At 45.5% G+C, this 21,092-nt stretch overlaps 1 protein-coding gene across 8 annotated transcripts in view; it reads left to right on the top strand.

Moving 5' to 3' along the window:
• The window catches only part of LOC140429519 (protein prune homolog 2-like), a 725,367-nt gene that overhangs the window by 651,252 nt on the left and 53,023 nt on the right, over positions 1–21,092 (top strand). For all 8 annotated transcript variants that reach the window (XM_072516619.1, XM_072516617.1, XM_072516616.1 and 5 more), the window contains 2 exons: positions 16,802–16,933; positions 18,827–18,913. In XM_072516619.1, the coding sequence (XP_072372720.1) occupies positions 16,802–16,933; positions 18,827–18,913 (219 nt within the window). The remainder of the gene's footprint in view (positions 1–16,801; positions 16,934–18,826; positions 18,914–21,092) is intronic.

Raw genomic sequence — 21,092 nt, 5'->3', positions numbered from 1 at the left:
AATGGGGGGCTGGCAAGCACGGTGCCGGCCAATCAGCTGGTGAGCTTTCATTTGCAGCGAGAAGCCTGTAGGACCTCGTTAAGTGGACCAATTAACGTTGAACTGTGTTGCCGGCCTCGCTGGGCCGAACACCGGAAAACTCGCGGCAGTTCCCACTCGCCACAACACTTAGAAATGTTTCTGGAGAATCGCACCCAAGATTTGAGTCAAAGAGCAAGTTTATTAGCTACTAAACCCGAGGGGAAAAGTAATAAAAGATGCAACATTACACACACACACACACACATATCAGAAGTAAAGAAAGTCCAAATGAATATGAAAAGAATATATGGTTAAACCCTTGCTTGTTGTTGAAGAATAGACCGTTGAACATTGCAACCATTTTAAGTTTGCCGGTTCCTTAAAATCCCGTAGTTAAATTGAAGTCCATGTAACTGAATTTGGTGGAGGCTATTTATTTTTTAACAAATCCAAAACCCGTCTTCCAAAAATCGATAAATTCCTTCATTCTTCTTTCTGAAACCTCACAATGTGCAGGTAGGCCTCCCTCTGGTCCAGCCTCTCCCATTATTATTGTGCGCAGCCCTGTTGCATGGCCACAAGCCCCCCCAGCACTGCCTTTAATTGCTCACCCTGACTGAGGTCCACATATCCTCAGGAGTGCCTTTAATCTCTCACTGCGAACACATGATCACAGACCAGGGACTGTCTTTCAATTAAGGGACAATTTAGCATGGCCACTCCACCAAACCGTCACATCTTTTGGTTGTGGGGGTGAAACCCAAGCAGACATGGGAAGAATGTGCAAACTCCACACAGACAGTGACCCAGAGCCGGGATTCGAACCTGGGTCCTCAGTGCCTCAGTCCCAGTGCTAACCACTGCGCCACATGCTGCCCATGGGGCACAGGAAGTGTTAAGGGCAGAGTTGAGGACTAAAGAAGATATTGATAATGGCATAAAGGTAAGATAGTTGAATGTATTAATAATAGAACAAAGAGCAGTGTCCTGTGAAAACAATACTTAAGAACAAGTCACGGATGACCCTGTGAGGAAAGGGGATGGGGATTGCTTGGGGCAAAAAAAAATGCATGAAAACAGGGTCAAGTTGGAAGGGAGCATTCACAATCTGAAGTTTTCGAACTCTTATGTTGCATCCAGAAACTGTAAAGTGCCTCATCAGAAGGTGAGTTGCAGTTTCTCCAGTTTGCATTGGGCTTTACTGGAACAAAGCAGCAGACTAAGGACAGGCATGAGAGCAAGATGGTGAGTTGAAATAGCAAACAACAGGGAGATTGAGGTCATGTTTGCAGACTGAATGAAGCAAAGCGGTCAGCCAGTCTGCGTTTGGTCTCACCTATGTGAAGGAGACAACACTAGGAGCAGCAAATATAGTTGACCAAACTGAAGGAGATGCAACCAGACCTGCTGAGTTTTTCCAGCATTTATTTTGTTTTTATATTGGATTTCCGGCACCCGCAGTCTTGTGCTTTTATTCTTGTCTTCCATGTCAGGCTATGGCTTCCCCATCCTTGGTCTCTTCTGTGCCTGCCATTGTTTCCCGCTCCATCTGTTGAGAGCAGCCCTTCCCGATACCCACAGCAAACACGGAGTACTGTCCTCCCAGGGCACGGAGGCAGCAACCGTGATCAGACCAAACCTACATGCCCACCAGGAGGCCATCACACTGGCATTGCTGTGAAACTGGAGCAGCCCTGTTGTAGGAAGCTATGAATGTTGCACTCGCCTCAAAGTCATGAGGGTGTGAGGGCAGACAGATACACACCACTTTTATCTGGTTGTAATTTAGACCAGTCTAATTTTGCACTGGCACGGCAAGTAATTGGGAGGGGAACATGATTCCGGTGATTTGTGTTTTTAATGAGTATTCATAACATGCTAATGTATGCAAATGGGATTCCTGACATGGATCAGTGGGAAACTGACCAACTATGAAAGTGTCGAGAGGAAAATTCCACATTTATTCCCTGCCGGCGGTATTCCGATCTTCGGCATTTCACTGAATTTTCCACTTCTAGTCGCCACAAACCCTTCGCTGGCAGGACTGGCAAATTGTGTCCTTTTGGACAGCTACTCACTGGATAATGCCGTGCAACCATTGGAAAGCCTATTTCAGCTATATTTGATGTTGTCAGATTGACTCCACAATTTAAAAATTATTTTAAAGTAAGGTCAGCAAAATGGGGCTATCATAAGTAAGCTTCTAATTGTATGTCTAAAACCAGACATTCTTTAATTTGATTTTGCTGTGGTAAGCAAAATGCCGATGCAACATGGAGGTCCTTCCTTGCTGTTTGAATGGAATATCTATCTTGTGTTTTTAAAAGAAAAATAGTTTTCAATATCTCAGTACCGACACAAAAATTCAGCAGGATTATTTTGTCCATGCTTTAAACTATAATTATGCCTATTAGTTTAATTGTTTTTTATTTAAAATTAAACTCTCGCACATACTTGGCAGCAATTGATTTTGCATTTTCAAAAAAAAAAAATTATAATGTCTCTGAATCCCAGCTATACCTGTTTCATGATAAGGTTTCATCCAGATGTGATGGTCTGTTATGTGTTCGATGATACTTCAAAACCGGCTAACCTTATGCAAAGGGAAGTGATTGCAATCAATATCCATCAGCATATAACTGCTTAGTTCTAAGCATTTAATTGTTTTAATTAATTCATATGTCTTCTTCAGGTTGAAATACTGCAACCCCATTTAATTTAAAATGTATTGTGTCTATTTAAAACTTTTCAATGCTTGAATTCCCATTTATCGTTTGAATATTATTTCTTAAGTACAAATCCTGATTACTTACTCTGCTTACTGCAAACATCATATCGTAAATGGTAAAGTTGGACTCTGTTTTTTTAAAAAGCGAACAGTGATTCAATCCTAGTTATCTCTCTTCTCTACTAATCCCACTGTTGTCTATTCGATACTAAATGTACTACCCTCTAGTTTATCTGCTGCTTTTGGCTTCTATTCTGGTCTTCTCAAGGCATGCATATCTTAGTTAGAGATTAGGTTTGTTCAAGGCAGAGTGTGTGAAACTCATCAAACAGAATTTTAGCCTAACCATATTCAAGTCAGCCATTAGTAGCATAATAAAACTCCATTCAACTAGGGGCTGGTTTAGCACAGTGGGCTAAGACAGCTGGCCTGTAATGCTGAACAAAACTAGCAGCGTGGGTTCAATTCCCGTACCACCCTCCCCAAACAGGCGGCAGAATGTGGTGACCAGGGGCTTTTCTCAGAAACTTCATTGAAGCCTACTTGTGACAATAAGTGATTATTATTATTTTCTTACTCAATAAAGAATGGCTAATGTCCCTATTTCCCACTTCTGCATGCAACACTGCTGAGATGAAGATCTTGGTAGTAAACAGTACCAAATCTTCCTCCCACTTTACAGTCACGCCATCGGTTAGATTTTCTGACTCACTGGCAGTGGGTTTGCAAGCAAGGTGGCACATAAAATATCATGACATACTGTCGGCTGCCTACCCACCCACCTCTGCCAATTCACTTAAGGACCTCATCCACCCCTACTGGGAGGGGCATGCGCCAAGTTTCTGACCTGGCAGGTTTCACTGTGCATGCTAGTGTCTCTTGACAGGCCCCCTCAGGTCTAACATCCCCCTCAAGCCCTGCCCTTCCCCTGTTGATGCTGCCTGCACAGAAGCACTGCTGGCTATTTGATTGGCTGGCAACTATCAGAGGCGGGACTTCCTTCCAGTCTCACCTTGAAGCAATTCATGGCTCTGAGTGTAAAATGCCTGTGCTGCCGGAGCGGGACGTTTCTTGCCAGGGGCCCCCATTAACTCCATGAGTTAATGTCACACACTCCCTATTAGTGGGGCTCTGGGAATTTATAATTTGAGTCAGAATTCTCAATATATTCTGTCTACTCTTGATGTTCCTGCAGGCAATGCGGAATGATGAGCATTTAAGGTTTTGTTTTGTTATTAGACTCTTGTCTGAATATACGGACAATGGTGGACAGTTTAAAAACCTTCTGATCCATGAAGTCTGACCGACTCCATTGTGATACCTTGGGCATCACAATATCTGTTTTCTACACCCTACTTCAACCGGAATCATGAGAGTTCCTGGGAAAAGTAAACAAAAAGGCCAAAATGTGAAGGATGGAGAAGGGGGAAATGACATGGAATTCTCCTCCAGCGCATCAATGTAATCAAAACTAGTCCAGGAGATTAGCCTGGCCTTGAATTCACTGAAGTATCGATCCTGTGTAAGAAATGATGTCCATCCCAAGCAGAAACAATTTCAGTAGCTCTTCAGTTCAGTGAATTGACATCCATCACTTAAGATGGCAGTGTATTCTAGAGAGCCACCTTCTCCAAGCAATTGGGGATGGGCATAAATGCTGACCTAGCTAGCAATGGCGACATCCCATGAACAAACAAATAAATAACTGTTTGGGAAAAGTATCACCTCCTCCTTTAAAACTAACCGAGACTGGAGCTTGTACAACTTTAAATTGTGGCTGCCGGACACTCCAAATCTATTTAACTGGAATTTTGCAGTCTCCGATACCAGGTGGGTGATGGTGTAAATTGTGCGCGTCCCATGGGTTAGTTCTTGATGCCTATCCATCTGCACGTGCACTCATTGCAATATTACATGTGGTGGGGGAGGTGTTGGGCAGCCTGCTACCCCTTTGACCAATTGAGACCTTTAAGTGACCAATTAGTGGCCGCCCCCTTTGGCAATGTTGTGAAGTTTGACATCTTTCATTGCTCAGATTGGTGGCAGAGCATGGGGAGGAGTACTTCCTTTACGCTCATCCCTTCCCTGGGCTCATTGGAGGCCACCCCTCTATTTCCTGTTTCACCCTACCTATCTACACCACCTCCCTTTACCCATTTACCTCAAATGTCTTGCTCCATGACTGCTGTTGGGGGATTGGCTGTAGTCTAAGCAGTGCTACTGCTGGCACCAGAGAGCTACTGGCAGTTTTAGGAGGTGGGACTTTCTCCTCAGATGGCAGGAGGTAGGGGGCTGTGAGGTCTCAATTTGTGCCACATAATGGCTGCAACCATTCAAACGCTACAGGGCAGGCTGCCAGAGCAAGAATGGTCTTGCCCTGCCAGAGGGATGGCAAAGGGACCCCAACCAAACAAGACATTTTACACAAATTATCATCGAGAACATAATCTACTCCCTTCCTCAGCTTGTAAACCACAATCAGTTCACTAAGTTTATGTTTCCCCTTTTTGATAAATTGGAGGTTTTATACTAGGAATTAGCCTAGTGGTCCTTCTCTGCACCCTATCCAAAACTTCAATATCAATAGCATGCAAGGTGATCAAAACTGAGCACAGTATCCCAAGTGAGGTTTGGCCAAGTTCATTTACAAGGACAAAATAGTATGCCTCATAATCAAGTGTCCAATGAATACACCCCAACTATTGGTCTAGCTATTGATTTTCAGCATTACACGTGGTACTTTTCAGAAATCTATGTCGTAGAATGCCCAGATCATCTTCTTGAATGCTTTTCCCTGTTGGTTGTATCAATATTCAGCATTTGGCCTTGCGCAACACTGCACATATCCAAATTAAACAACATTTGCCGGACGTCCAACACATTTAAGATCTATCTAAAGCAGTCAATCAGCATCATCAGGTCCTTTTTTAAAAGATATTTTTATTAAACATTTTTTAATAAATACAAGACCATAAAACAAAACAACCAACCAAACACAGCAGCATCAACCGCCCCCCCCCCCCTTAACAGCTGACGATGACTAGCTCTTTAAAGAACACAAGAAAAGGCCGCCATCTTTAGTGGAACCCCTCAATTGCACCCTGTAGCACCATCGATCACACACGAGGCGAGACGTAAAGAACTTCAATCGAGGCTTTATTGAGCAGACTTGTTCAGATTCGTTCCCCAGCAGCTCAGTCACAGAATGCAGCTGCGGGGATTAAACCCAGGTTCTTATACCCCTCCTATCTGGGTGGAGCCCAGTAGGTGGAGGATCCAATCGGGATCCAGCATCTGTCCTCCAATAGCTCCTCGGCATTCCTGGTGTACCGTATTTCCCCTAATACATACCACCACACACCCCTTAGCGTGTATTTAACTTTCTCAAATGCAAAAACTCCATGAGATCCCCCAACAACTCTGAGGCACTGGGTGGAGAAGCTGACCTCCTCTTCAACAGATCTTGGCTGTGAGTGATCAACAAGGCAAAGCCAAGATATCAGCCCATGCACCCATCTGCAACCCTGGCAGGACTGACACCCTGAATATGGGTCTGGGCTCCAAATCTATGTGTAAAATCTCCAACATGGTGCTGAGGAAGGACAACCAAAATCTCACCAGCACAGGACACGCCCAAAGCATATGGAATTGGTTTGCTGGACGCTTCACATAGCATTCCCACTTATATTCCACTCCCCCAAACATTTGACTCAACCGTGCCCTAGTTAAGTGTGCCCGGTGTACCACCTTCAACTGTATCAACCCTAGTCTCACGCACGACAAAGTGGAGTTCACCCTATGCAAGGCCTCACTACCCCCTCTTCTAATACGACCCCCAACTCCTCCTCCTACTTCGTCTTAATACCTGTCAAGGACGCAAAATTCTCCACCATTATCTTCCTGTAAATTCACCCCGCGAGAATCAAAACCCTTCCTAACAGTGAGGATGGCGCCGCTACCAGAAACAACGGGAAAACTTTCCTGGCAAGGTCCTTCGCCTGCAGATACCTAAAGCTTTCCACCTGCGAAAACCCAAACTTCTCTGATGGTTCCTCCAGGCTCACGAACTACCCCCCCATATCCACCCAGCTCGGCAACACCAAACGCCTGACTGCACGTCCCTTTGCAGGACTGTTTGAGGAATCCTGGCAACCTTACCCGCCCAAATAGAGGGGAAAACAAATCAACCTCTTCACCCCCTCCACTCACCCGAATTCCTCAATGCGACGGCCAAAAGCTCTATCGCCAGTGCAAATAAGAGGGGGGACATAGAGTACCCCTATCTAGTTCTCCTATACAACTGAAAATACTTTGACCTCATGCTCATATTATTCGTACGAACACTAGTCTTGAGTTCCTTGTATAACAGTCTTACCCAAGACACCAAACTTGGGTCCAATCCCGAACCGCTCCAAAACCAAAAACAGATACTTCCACTCTACCCTTTTCTGCATCCAACACCACAATGACCTCCTGCTCACCCCCCCCCCCCCCCTCCAACCTCTCTCTAGTAGGGATAGGATCATAATCAACAGGTGCCGCATATTAGAGGACCTACCCTTCACAAACCCGGTTTAACCCTCTCCAACAATGCTCGGAGGCACAACTCCAATCTGAGCCTTAGCACCTTTGCCAGGATCTTTGCATCCACATTCAATTAAAAAATCAGCCGTTACAACCTGCATTCCAACAGGTCCTTCTCCTTCTTCAGAAGGCGCGAGATAGATGCCTGCATCATCGTCTCCAGGAGCGACCCCCAAGCCATCAAGTCCTCCAGTGCCTCTACTAACAATGGTACCAGCCACTTGGCAAACATTTTATAAAATTCCACCGGGATCCCATCCGGCCCCGTCACCTTCCACGTCTGCATATTTCCGAGTGCAGCTACCCATCTGCACCTTATATGTAATTACTTCTCCTCACACAACCATCTTCAATGCCCACCAACAACGAGACCTCCCCATTTTTATTAAACCTGACATACATGTCAATCGTTCTTGCCACCCTCGATGGAAACCCCAGATCTGCTAACAGCCCTACATATAAGCTCCAGAGCAGCCATTAGGATGGCACCCTGTCCAGCACCACATCTACCAGTTGTGGGGCATGGTCTGAAATTACAATTGTTGAATAATCCACGCTCTGCACCCCAGGCAACAAGGACCCTCACCGGGACAAAGACGTCAGCTTAGAACGCTCCACCTTCTGATCCAAGACTGTATTCCAATCCCCCCCCCAGGATCAATTGATGTGCGTCATTATCCGGGATAGTCGCCAGCCCCCTCTTCATGAAATCTACATCATCCCAATTAGGAGTGTACACATTCACCAATGCTGCCGACCTGTCCTCTAACATCCTGAGACCATAACGTATCTACCCCCCGCCCAATCCGCCACCACCTTTTGCATCTGGAACCGGACTCTTTTATTGATCAGGATTGACAACCCCCGGGCCCTACCATCAAAGCCCGAATGACACACCTGGCTTACCCAGCCCTTACGAAGCCATACCTGGTTCTTCATCCACAAGTGAAACTCCTGCCACAGTACTACATCGGCCATCAAGCACAAAAACTTGTCCGTTTTACTGGGACCCCCAACCCCTACATTTTCCACATTGTCAACCAAATCGGAGGGCTCTCACCCCCACCCCGCTTGGATCTGCTATCACCTCTATGGGCGATGCAGCCATCCCCTCAATCAGCAGTCCCAGCCCAGAATTGCACCTAGCTCCACCCATCAGATGGAGCCAAACAACCCCAGTCACTGTCAGCACACTGCCCGCCCTCCCTCTCCAATCCCATAAATCCTACAACCAATTCCTCTTGAAACCTGTCTTACTCTCCCCAACTCCCACCGTTCACACCTCCTAGGCACATCAAAGCCTGCACAAACTGGCTAAGCAGGCCACAGCCCCTTCCCCCACCTCACTCCCTTTTACTAGTGAACTGCAGTTTATTAGCCGCCCCCCCCCCCCCCCCGCCAGAATTCCCCTCACCCAAAATTCAGCAATAAAACAATGGACCCTCTACACCCACCCCACCCTTCCAAATACCATTGTCCCCCTCCCCCTTTCCATATTCCAAAACAATTTAAATTCATATCTAATCCAATTCATGGTCCCACAAAAGAGATATTACTAGATCCAAGCTGACAAGAACAGGCATTACACCTGAGCGCGTGCTTGATCTTACCGAGGCAGGATTGTGAGCATTCAATTAGGCTCATTAAGAGACGATTTTCCAGTCGGTCTCCAGTTTCCAGGCCTGACAGGATGCAGTTTAAGAGCCTGGAGTCAGGCATCCAGAGACAGGCCTGGGGACGGTACTCTAGGGGGCATCCCTACCAGGAAGTGTGTGCAGCCAAAGCACCCCCACCTCTCTCTCCCTCTCTCTCTCTCTCTCAAGCCACATTTTTTCCCTTGAAATGCATTGCTTAAATACGGCGTTTACGTTTATGAATTTTTTTGATACTGAACACATAAAATACTATAGTTTTTTAAATTTAGACCGCTTTAATTAGAATAATTTTTAAATTCCGTCATAGGATGTGGATGCCACTGGCAAGGCCAACATTTATTGTCCATTCCTAATTCCCCTCGAGAAGGTGGTGAGGAGCTACAATTTTGAACTGGTGTAGCCCTTGTGGTGGAGATACAAAATTGCTCTATGATTTTGACAACAGAGGTCCCACAAGATATTTTCAAGTTAGGGTGGTGTGCAACTTGGAGGAAAGCGTTAAGGCGGTGGTATTCGCCTGTGCTTGCGGCCTTGTTTGTTTAGGCATAAGAGGTCCCATGGTAGGAAGGTGCTGCTGAAAAAGCTTTGCTGAGTTGCTGCAGTGCACCTTATAGATGGTATACATTGTTGCCACTGAGTACAAGTGGTAGACAGGTTGTCAATCAGCCGGTTACTTTTTCCTGAATGGTATTGAGCTTTTTTGAGTATTGTTGGAGCTGAATTCATCCAGGCAAATGGAGAGTATTCCATCACACACCTGACTTGTGCCTTCTAGATGGTGGAATGGCTTTGCAGGCGAGTTACTCACCACAGAATACACAATCACTAACTAGCTCTTGTAACTGCAGTACCTGTTCTAAAGTATTTATTGGAATGATTTTACAGTAGAATTTCTTGTTCCGAGTTAAAATAATTGTACACCTCTCAAATCTTCCTCCAGCTATATTTTAGTCTGGAAACATTCAGGTCAATTAGCATCTGTTTCCAGCATCTCTTGTATTTCAAATTTTGATCACTTGTAGGTTTTGGTTTTTACACATTTGAATATACTTGCTTAATGTAGGATTCAACATTTTCCAGTACTTACTTCGATTACAGGAAGCGAGTGATTGCAATGTTATGATCTTCACCAGACTTATTTTCCAAAAGATCAATGAAAAAATCCCCCACTATAGCAAATAAGACTGACAGGGTGGAAGTAGCACCATGAAAAAAGCTCATAGTGAATCAGCATCCTATTTTACACCAGACCGAGAAGAAAATTGGGTACCATTTCATACAGGCTGTCACAGCACAGCTTTGTGCTACTGATGTCGATGACTGGTTTAAACCGCCCCCCTACTGAAACTGGCAAATGACTTAACCACAAATGAATTATGAGGCCCTCAGCTGAAAACCTTTTTTTAGTGCCTGTAAAAACTACCTTGGGTTTTAAAAATTATTTCTTAACAGTAATCTGTAAGTTCTGACTGAATTACTATCAAACTTTGTTTCTCATAGTCACTATAGATTCAGCCTTTAGCTTTACAATTATTATGTTTTGTGTAGGTCTTGTATTTTATTAGAGTCATCCATTTCAAATGGAAATGGATGTTGAGCACACAATCAATCAATATGGAAAATCAGTTGAATCATAAGGAATCCAAATAATTTTCCATGTGGCTTTGTTCAATTGGATTGGTATTCGGAGATGAGTGTGAAGATCAAAACAAAATTTAAAATACCCCAGTACTGCGGGAAATTTATCAAACCCAACTCAAGCTAGGAATAAATCTTAATGTGAAAATTCATTGCTAAGATAGGATGGAGGTTCTTCAGCCCGGAAGCCTGGCATGTTCGGTTTATGAAACTGCCAGATATGGTATGTGTACTAGATTGTGATGTGAGGTGACAGAAGAACTTACTTACAAATAGTATTGATCCAATATTTGAACGTTTTCAATATTATCATTACACAATTTTGAATAATTATTGTCCATCTTCAAAAATATGTTATTAAACCAAGCTTGATTTTGAAATTTGATGGATCATCTATTTTATTCAACAGAACTTTATCTACAATTGTTTGTGTGTGGAATGCAAATTAATGTAATGCTTTAATCTTGTTTTAATTTGTAAAATAAGATTGAACTTAGACTTTTAATATATCAACATGGGTGGCACAGTGGTTAGCACTGCTGCCACACCGTGCCAGAGACCTGGGTTCAATTTCAGCCTTGGGTGCATGTCGAGAGTTTGCATGTTCTCCCTGTTTCCTCCAGGTGCTCCGGTTTTCTCACAGTCCAAAGATGTGCCAATTAGGTGGATTGACCATGCTAAATTGCCCCTTAGTGTCTAAAGATTAGATGGGGTTACGAGGATAGGGCTGGGGAGGAGGCCTTGGTAGGGTGCTCTTTTGGAAGCTTGGTGCAGACACGATGGGCCGAATGGCCTCCTTCTACACTGTAGGGATTCTATGTTACATGTCCACTTTGAACATAGAAAACTTTATCTTGTTTTCAAAATAAAGATAGATAGTTTTTTGAAGAATCAAGGGATAGAGGGTTATGGAATTTGGGCGAGAAAGTGGAGCTGAGTCCACAAAACATCAGCCATGATCTCATTCAATGGCGGAGCAGGCTTGAAGGGCCAGATGGCCTACTCCTGCTCCTCGTTCTTATGGTACAAATTCAATAAATTCATGTAATGATGCCAAACTTGCTGTTAGATTTTATTTGAAAAGTCCCATTATGTTGAATCAAACGTAATTATTTTTTAATTTCCTGATATCTATGCAATGTGAAATAATTAAGGTGAAGTGGCTGCAAAAGGTGGAATTTTCCACTTTTCAAATTAAATGCAGTGGCAGGTGGTTCTGGCGGTGCTGCTCCTGCTTGCCGGAATGGCAGAAACTCGTGCTGAACTCCCGCTTGGAGCCTAATTAATTATGCCCGAGTGAGTATCTCTCCAAGTCACCAAGCAGGTTGAGAGCAGATTCATCCGCCCGCCATCAGATGGCAAGTTCAAAGGCCCCAGTGCCGTATTAAATGCTAATGCAACACACTCACCTCACTGGCTCCAGCCTACCTGTCGCCAGGAGACTGTTCAGGATGCCATCCAGCCGGAAACGAAAGGCTACCTGCCTCAAGAAGGCAGCACCAGGTATTCAACGGCTTGATCTGTGTAGTCTGGATGCAAAGGCATGTCCTCTACCCCAGGGGAGGCTCCCAGAAATACCCAAATGTCACATCTCTCGCTTGGGAGGCCATCGCCCAGGAGGTCAGCAGTGCAATCACAACACAATGCAGAACCAGATGAATTCTTTCTGCCAGGATAAGTCATCCTTCAACTCCCTCGAATACCAAACTCTCATGTAGGGGTGGTACAGTGGTTAGCACTGCAGCCTCACAGCGTCAAGGACCCAGGTTCGATCCCGACCCCGGGTCACTGTCCGTGTGGAGTTTGCACATTCTCCCCGCATCTGCATGGGTCTCACTCCCCACAACCCAAAGATGTGCAGGGTGGGTAGATTGGCCAGGCTAAATTGCCCCTTAATTGGAAACATTAAAAAAAACTCTCATCATGTACTCGAACAGCTGCTCTCTTCAAAGATCTCACACATCCAGTAACAGTGGACACATATCAAAACTCATTCTCTTATGGAGACTTGCACATCACCACCATCCCATCTGTCATGTTGCTCACGCTCTATCTTCTGGGCCATTTGAGGGGGGCTCACCACGCACCCAACCACTGCCCCATCCCATCTGAATTTTAGTCTTTAGTCTTTCTTTAGTCTTCATACAGGGCAAGCTGGCACACAACAAAAGAGATCTAGCCAAGATCGGGAGGGACAGCTGAGACCCTCATCCTCACCAAATTTGAGGAGGCTGAAGCTGACCTTGCTGGGGAGGACACAGATCATTCCTTGTGGGAATGGGATGATTCGCCTCTCCCAACAAGCTAGTACGGAACAAATCCTGACAATCATTGAGCCAACTGTACTCTGAAATAACATGCTCAGCCACTATAACTCTTTTTGTTTAAGGCCCCCCAAGCATATTGCGGCCTCCTCAGCGGCTCAGCAGCAGCTCAAACCCCCAAAGTTTGTCCAAGGATAAGGGAGCTCATGAAGCACCATCATAGCATTCACCCACACCCTGCACCAGCAGAAAGACACCTGTGGGGTGTAACTCGAGATTAGACTCTGTCACTTTCTGGATGACATCTCACAGACACGGCCTTGCAGCAGTCAGAGGCAATGTTAGCCCAGGTAACTGGCACTTGAGCTGCTGGAGAACAACAACCCACTTGGTCCCAGTCAGATGATGAATCTCTGGAAGCAGCTGCCAACTTACTGGTGGTGATGCAACAGCAGGCAAAAGGACATCAGGCAGCGATGGAGAGTGAATCAACAGACTAGAGCAAATGATGGAGGAGTCCATTGCATTCTGTGATGTTGTGGCTCCATCATGTGAGCACCTCGAGGTCACATTTGGGAGGTTTGCAACCACCATGGAGACCTTGGTCTACCAGGTCTTGCTGGTCCACAAGTACCTGGACCCTTGTGTTGTCACAGAAATATGTTTATATTTTTATTAGAAGTGCATGACAAATGTTTTGAACTGTTATTCCTCAAGGGGCATCAATGGTTGAAGGCAGCTCATCAACAATGATACTCTAGAGGCATCTGGGTCTCCTCCATGTTAGTGTCTGAACCCAAGGCCTTCACTTTAGGATGAGATCCATAGGCTGGTCCACATCTCATTCACGGCAGTGTTTGGATCATTAGATGGCATTGAAAGCATCGACCCTCATCTTGCATCACTGTTGTTCCTCAGTAGGCTTCAGGTTCACAAAGTGTGTGCATTAGCAGATCACAACTGACCAAAGCTCAGATCATGTTCTAGTAAGTCAAGAGGGAGCGTGAGGAGCTGTGGGCCGTGTTGTACCTCTCCTCGGTACACATTTGATGGCGACACACTGGAATCATCAGCCAGTGTTTAAATGGGTAGCCTTTATCCTCCCGCAACAATCCCTGCAGACCTTCTGGGCCCTTATAAATACCAGGCACCTGGGAGTGACAGAGGATGTAGTAGTCATGGCAATCCCACAAATACTCTGCACACACTTGCAGGATGTGCTTGCGATGGTCACACATCAGTGACATGTTGATGGAATGGTAACCCTTGCAGTTTATAAATATTATATGGACCATAGAACCCATATAACCAAATGGGTGCAGCCTATTGCACACTGCACTCGAGCTGAGTGATCAGGTTGCTGTTAAGTAAGTGCCTCTTGATAACACTGTTGATCACTCCTTCCATCAGTTTACTGATGATGTGAGAGTAGACTGATAGGGCAGTAATTGGTCGGGTTGGACTTGTCCTAAAGCAGGACATACTTGGGCAACTTTCCACATTGCCGGGTAGATGCCAGTGTTGTAGCTGTACTGGAACAGCTTGGCTAGGCATGTGGCAAGTTCTGGAGCACAAGTCTATTGCCGGAATATTGTCAGGGACCATAGCCTTTGCAGTATCCAGTGCCATCAACCATTTCTTGATGATATGTAGGGTGAATTTAATTGGCTGAAGTCTGACCTCTGTGATGTTGGGGACCTCGGGAGGAGACCGAGATGGATCATCCACTCGGCACTTCTGGTTGGTGATTGTTGCGAATACTTCAACCTTGTTTTTTGGACAGATGTGTTGGGCTCCTCCATCATTGAGGCTGGGGATATTTGTGGAGCCTCCTCCTTGAGTGAGTTGTTTAGTTGTCTACCACCATTCACGGCTGGATATGGCAGGACTGCAGAGCTTAGATCTGATACGTTCATTGTGGGATCGGCTAGCTCTATTACTTGCTGCTTATGTTGTATGGCATGCAAGCAGTCCTGTGTTACAGCTTCACCAGGTTGATACCTCATATGCCCGGTGTTGCTCCTGGCATGCTCTCCTGCGTTCTTCATTGAACCAGGGTAGTTCCCCTCTTGGTTATAATGGTAAGAGTGGGGGTTATGCCGTGCCATGAGTTTGCAGATTGTGGCTAAGTACACTTTTGCTGCTGATATCCTCAATGTGAAGACGGGACTCTGTTTCCTTTGTACGATGGTCAAGCCTACCGATACTGTCATGGACAGACGCATCTGTGGCAGGCAGGTTGGTTTTTGAGAATGAGGTCTAGTATGTTTTTCCCCTCTTGGTGTGTGCCATTTTACCATGTTTTCAGGGCAGCACGGTGGCGCAGTGGATTAGCCTTGTTGCCTCACGGCGCCGAGGTCCCAGGTTTGATCCCGGCTCTGGGTCACTGTCCGTGTGGAGTTTGCACATTCTCCCCGTGTTTGCGTGGGTTTCGCCCCCACAACCTAAAAAGATGTGCAGGCTAGGTGGATTGGCCATGCTAAATTGCCTCTTAATTGGAAAAATTAATTGGGTACTCTAATTTTTTTTTAAATTTACCATATTTTCATGGCTTCACCCTCCTCTCCCTCATTATCTAGTATATCCGTTGGTACATCTGGAGGCACCAAATTTGGTGATTATACTGAACCAACTGTATTGTTGTATCTTCTGTATTTATGTGCGTTGAAACATTAATGCTGTGCTGTATCAATCCAAAGGTTTTGTTGTGTTATTTGTAAAGGGGAAATATTTCCAATGAAAAGAGATATTAAGAAAAAAAACCTGCAAGAGAATTAGCTAAATAAAAACACTTTCAACTTTGGAGAAGTCAGAGCTAAAATGGCGAAATGGGGATGCTAATTAATTCCCAGAAAGTGCACCCAATCTTATATGCATGAACTTATTAAGGGATTTTTGTTGACTGGTTAGCTAATTTGAAAAATGTGCATTGTAAAGTTTTATTGCAGAGTATTAAATAAATATAAGGAGATTGAAAATCCTCAGGCTTCTGATGCACCTCTATTGCAGCTCTGGCAGAAGAGCTGAACAAAGGCACACACACAAATATTTGCAATGGTACTTCCTGTGGGACTGTGTAAGGGGAATAGCCTCTACCCCATTGTTGGCTATCACATCAACGTTGTGGAGCTGTATTAATGAAATGAAAATCACTTATTGTCACAAGTAGGCTTCAAATGAAGTTACTGTGAAAAGCCCCTAGTCGCCACATTCCGGCGCCTGTTCGGGGAGGCTGGTACGGGAACTGTTCTCGGTTTGGGTGCTCCTTATTTGGAAATCCCCTCAATCTCAGAGGCTTGATTTGAAATATGATGGCCAATAGACCCTCTGAGAAGAGGAATATTAGACTGTGATTCTCAGCTAACTGATTTAAATGCATTAATATTGTTTGCTAGAGATCTAAGTTATGAAATGCATTGTTCCCTAAATTTATAGGTTTCAACTTAAACCTTTTTGTTGGGGGGGGGCACGGTGGCACAGTAGTTAGCACTGCTGCCTCACAGCGCTAGGGACTCAGGTTTGATTCCAACTTTGGGTGACTGTGGGGTTTGTACATTCTCCCAATGTCTGCGTGGGTTTCCTCCGGGTGCTCCGGTTTCGTCCCACCATCCACCGATGTGCAGGTTCTTGGATTGGCGATACTAAAATGCCCCGTAGGGTGAGGTTGCAGGAATAGGAGGGGAGATTGGGCCGAGGTAGGTGGTCTTTCGAAGGGTCAGTGCAGACTCATTGGGTCGAGTGGTCTCCTTCTGCACTGTAGGGTTTCTATGATTCTATGATTGGTTTCTGTTTTTCTTGGCATGCTTTAAGCATTTGATGGGTGATTATTCAATCAATCTTGTAACTTTGAGGCAGGGATTGAACGTAGATTTTAAAGTTCTGTAATATAAAACCATCCTTCTTTGCTGCAGGTATGTGATCAGTACTTTAGAACTCTTGGTAGCTGAGGACTACATGATTATTTATCTGAATGGAGCGACTCCACGACGGAAGATGCCAGGTTTTAGCTGGATGAAAAGGTGCTATCAAATGATTGACAGAAGGCGAGTATTTTTATTTTTCACATTACAGTCAACCTCTCCAGAACAGAGTAAGGCTGTTCACCCACATACACAACCAACAACAATTCAGGGGTTTTCATTTCAGCAATAAGAGCACCTAAACTCAAGCCCCAAACAAAAATGGCCAGGGGTTAATATTAGCTGTTGTGCTTCTCAAATTTATGCACTCACTTCTGCCTGGAGATCAAATGAATAGAGCTGCGGTTATTCATTTAAATGATTATGATGAGCGGAGATGCAGTCTGTGCAATATAATGGACTGTCATGGTCGTCTCCCTTGGGTTGTAATCTTGCGATTGGTTGGAGAACAGGCCATCAAATTGCACAATGCAAATAAGCTAATCAGTGTTCCTGTGTTAATGAAATTCCATATGAACCCAAACTGGAGTCCTCAGGGGGTAGCGGGGGGATCTGGCCCCGGGAGGTGTCCCCACAGTGGCCTTGCCCACGATCGGGGCCCACCGATCCGCGGGCGGGCTTGTGCCGTGGGGGAACTCTATTCTTCCGCACCGGCGGCTGTAGCGGTCTGCCATGGCCGGTGCGGAGACAAAGCCCTCTGCGCATGTACTGGGATGATGCCAGCAGACGCTGGCGCTCCCGTGCACCAGCTGGCAGAGGCCCTTCGGCGCCGGCTAGCGTGGCGCCAAGCCCCTTCCCCGCCGGCCGGCGCGGCACAAACCACTCCGGGGCCAGCCTAGCCCCTGAAGTGCGGAGGATTCCGGATGGCCCAACGCCGGAGTGGTTCACGCCACTCCTTCCCGCCGGAGTTGCCCGCCCTGCCGATTACGGCAGAATCCCACCCCACATTTTTGGGCCCAGGGGAGTTTCTCACCGGTTTAGTTCATACCTGGAAATTTTTTAAGCATTGGGGAGCTGAACTCCGTGATCGGGCTACCATTTTGAAAGGATGCCCCGATCTCCAAGTGAACTTGTGGGGTACCCGCTCCCATGGGCAATGCCCCCCCCCCCCCCCCCCATAAATGGGTATTACGCCACTCTCCAACAAGTGAGGACATCCTGCAATGGGGTCCCTGGGAGACCACCCAACTCCTTACAGTCCCACCTTTACCAGGACCCCCACCCATCTCCAACCCCCCCCTTCCAACCTGCCAGAGACCCCCTTGCGTATATCTCATGAGGCGTAAAGGCTGCCGGGAAGCCCACGCGAGGCCTCTCCCGGCATCTACAGACCCCGTTGTGCTCTCGCTCGGGTTCAACACGGCCGGTAGATCGCGCCCATTATTTCTCACATCACATTATCTAATTTGTTTTGAATAAGCTCAATGCCTTTGCGCCAATGACATTATTGAAAGCTTTTTGCAATTCATGATTCGTGATGTGGAGATGCCAGCATTGGAGTGGGGTGAGCACAGTAAGAAGTCTTCCAACCCCAGGTTAAAGTCCAACAGGTTTGTTTCAAACACTAGCTTTCGGTGCACTGCTCCTTCCTCAGGTGAATGAAACATAAATATAAACAAAGTCAAAGATGCAAGACAATGCTTTGAATGTGAGCATTTGCGGGTAATTAAGTCTCTACAGATCCAGAGATAGGAGTAACTCCAGAAATCGTATCCTAGCTTCAACTGTCAAAAAAGCCATGAGATGTAATTGATTGTGTTGCTCATAATTGCCATTCTGACTGAGTACAGTAAATGGACTTCATTGTGCAGTGTCATCAGCTTCTGACTTGTTCAAAGCAATCATTTTCTGTTGTGTTTTGTTTTATATCGGTTAAATAAACAGTCACATCTTGCAGATTATGAATACATTTATTTAATGTAGTTAAATAGATACATTGTCTGAATATTTGGAAATGGAAAAATCAAATAGTTATATGTGCGATTAAGAAGTGTGTTACTGAATTTTTTGTTGCAGGTTAAGGAAGAATTTGAAATCATTTATAATTGTGCATCCATCGTGGTTTATCAGAACGATCCTCGCAATCACTCGGCCTTTCATTAGGTAGGTGTTATTGTTCTGAGAGCTCGGCTACGAATATTTGGCATATAAATGTCCACTTGTAATTGAGACGTGTAAACAGCATGGATGGATGAATCTTCATTTATTCATCAGTATGGAACTACTTACTGGTCACACAGAATTTATTAGCACGCTGTGAGAAAAATGCTTTTACAGAAGCAGTTTTTTTTTTCTCTTCCTGTACATTCTGTGTAATTCCATGTCATCTGACATCAAACCTGTCTGTACCAGATGTCCTATATTTCTGCCAGATGTGGTTCAAGAGCAAGGTCTGCCCATGAAAATAGAGCACAAGAGTCTTGCATGCAGCATTCGTGTTTAGTAGCTGCAGGGAATGTGTGGAATAATTGTCCAGAGAGCATTTGCAAAGTGTTTTACTATTAAAAGCTCTTGTTAGGTATTCTTAAAACTTGAATCCACCCTTTGGGAGTGGCTTGTAGTTGCAGTTCCCAAAGGAGATGATGTCTGGAATGCGATTTCACCTGGCATATTTAGAGGAGCAAGAAACCTATTTGGAGACATCGCAATACATAGAGAGGAGGGCAAGGCTAAGGACCAAGTGCTGGAAAATGGGATGAGAATAGATAGGTGCTTGATGGCCAGCACAGACATGAAGGGATGAAGGGCCTCTTTTTGTTCTGTAAAACTCTATGACTCCATTAATCATATCTAACAATTTGCCCCAAGGGAATAAAGTCCTTAATTGAATGTGGGTACCCTGCCACTATGGCTTCTGGCTCCATTTAGTTCCAGGACTTTCCTCAGTGAGATAGAAATCCCACCCCCAGGTGCTGCTAACCTCTGAGGAGCAGATGCTATTCCCAGGAATACACTTGGGCTCTCATCAGGGATCATTGTTAAATCCCTGGAGAATTAGAAAGAGTGATATGGTGGCAATGGGGTGTGGGGTTTCAGGGGAGGTCAGAGGAAAGGGCAGTGGGTGGAACTGCCTCTCACCAGGCCCCCCTTCCCAATGCCAGGTTCCTTTATCAAGTACTGAGTGTCTTTGAATGAGGGCACGTCTCCCCACCCTCTGCATGGCTGAGCAGCAGCAGCGATGGGATAAGGCTTGTAAGTGGGCATTGATTGCCATTTAAGAGTTTCAGCTGTCTTTGGGCACGTAGGCTGTACTCCAAACTTGAGCTTGGGTGGGAGGCATTAAATACTGCTTGTCTTGTCTGAAATTAGGCTCATCTTGGCGAAGCAGGACATGCTGGTATCCTATTTAAATCAGTCTCTCATAATACACGTCAGAGTATGTTTTAAATTTAACAACTGCCAACCACCATGGACTGTGAAATCCAGCATCCAAAGGAAAGTGAGAACTGCTACTGCCACCCCTGCAGGAAAGTGTTTTTTGCAGCGCACCTTTTAGGCCAAGAGAACATAGAACATACATACAGTGCAGAAGGAGGCCATTTGGCCCATCGAGTCTGCACCAACACACTTAAGCCCTCACTTCCACCCTATCCCCGTAACCCAATTACTCCTCCTAAACTTTTTGGTAACTAAGGGCAATTTATCATGGCCCAATAGAGGGTTGTGAATCTCTGGAATTCCTTGCCCAGTGAAGCAGTTGAGGCTCCTTCTTTAAACGTTTTTAAGAAAAAGATAGATACCTTTCTAAAGAATAAAGGGATTCGGGGATATGGTGTACCGGCCGGAGAGTGGAGCTGAGTCTACAAAGATCAGCCATGATCTCATTAAATGGTGGAGCAGGCTCGAGGGGCCAGATGGCCTACTCCTGTTCCTAGTTCTTATGTAATCCACCGAACCTGCACGTCTTTGGACTGTGGGAGGCAACCGGAGCACCTGGAGGAAACCCACGCAGACACGGAGAGAACGTGCAGACTCCGCACAGACAGTGACCCATAGGGGAATCGAACCTGGGACCCCGGCGCTGTGAAGCTACCTTGCTGCCCCTGTTCCTCCTTGTCACACAAGCAAACATTTGACTGCCGCCCCTTTGCACACTGATTGGTAACTTTCCATCCCCACACACGGCTCCAGACTTACTTTGCTGGGGAAGAGCTCTTAAGGGTCCCCTACCAGTGGGTTTCCTGTTCAGCTGGCCAGGCTGTCAGAGAGAAATTCTAATTAGAATCCTGCTGTTAGAAGCAGAAACAATCAATGGTTTTAAAAGGAAATTCGATAGGCACTA

This window comes from Scyliorhinus torazame, chromosome 9, assembly GCF_047496885.1.
Source record: "Scyliorhinus torazame isolate Kashiwa2021f chromosome 9, sScyTor2.1, whole genome shotgun sequence".
NCBI classification, from domain to species: domain Eukaryota; kingdom Metazoa; phylum Chordata; class Chondrichthyes; order Carcharhiniformes; family Scyliorhinidae; genus Scyliorhinus; species Scyliorhinus torazame.
The sequence above is the reverse complement of the archived record's forward strand: the minus strand, read 5'-3'. Positions and strand labels throughout refer to the sequence as shown.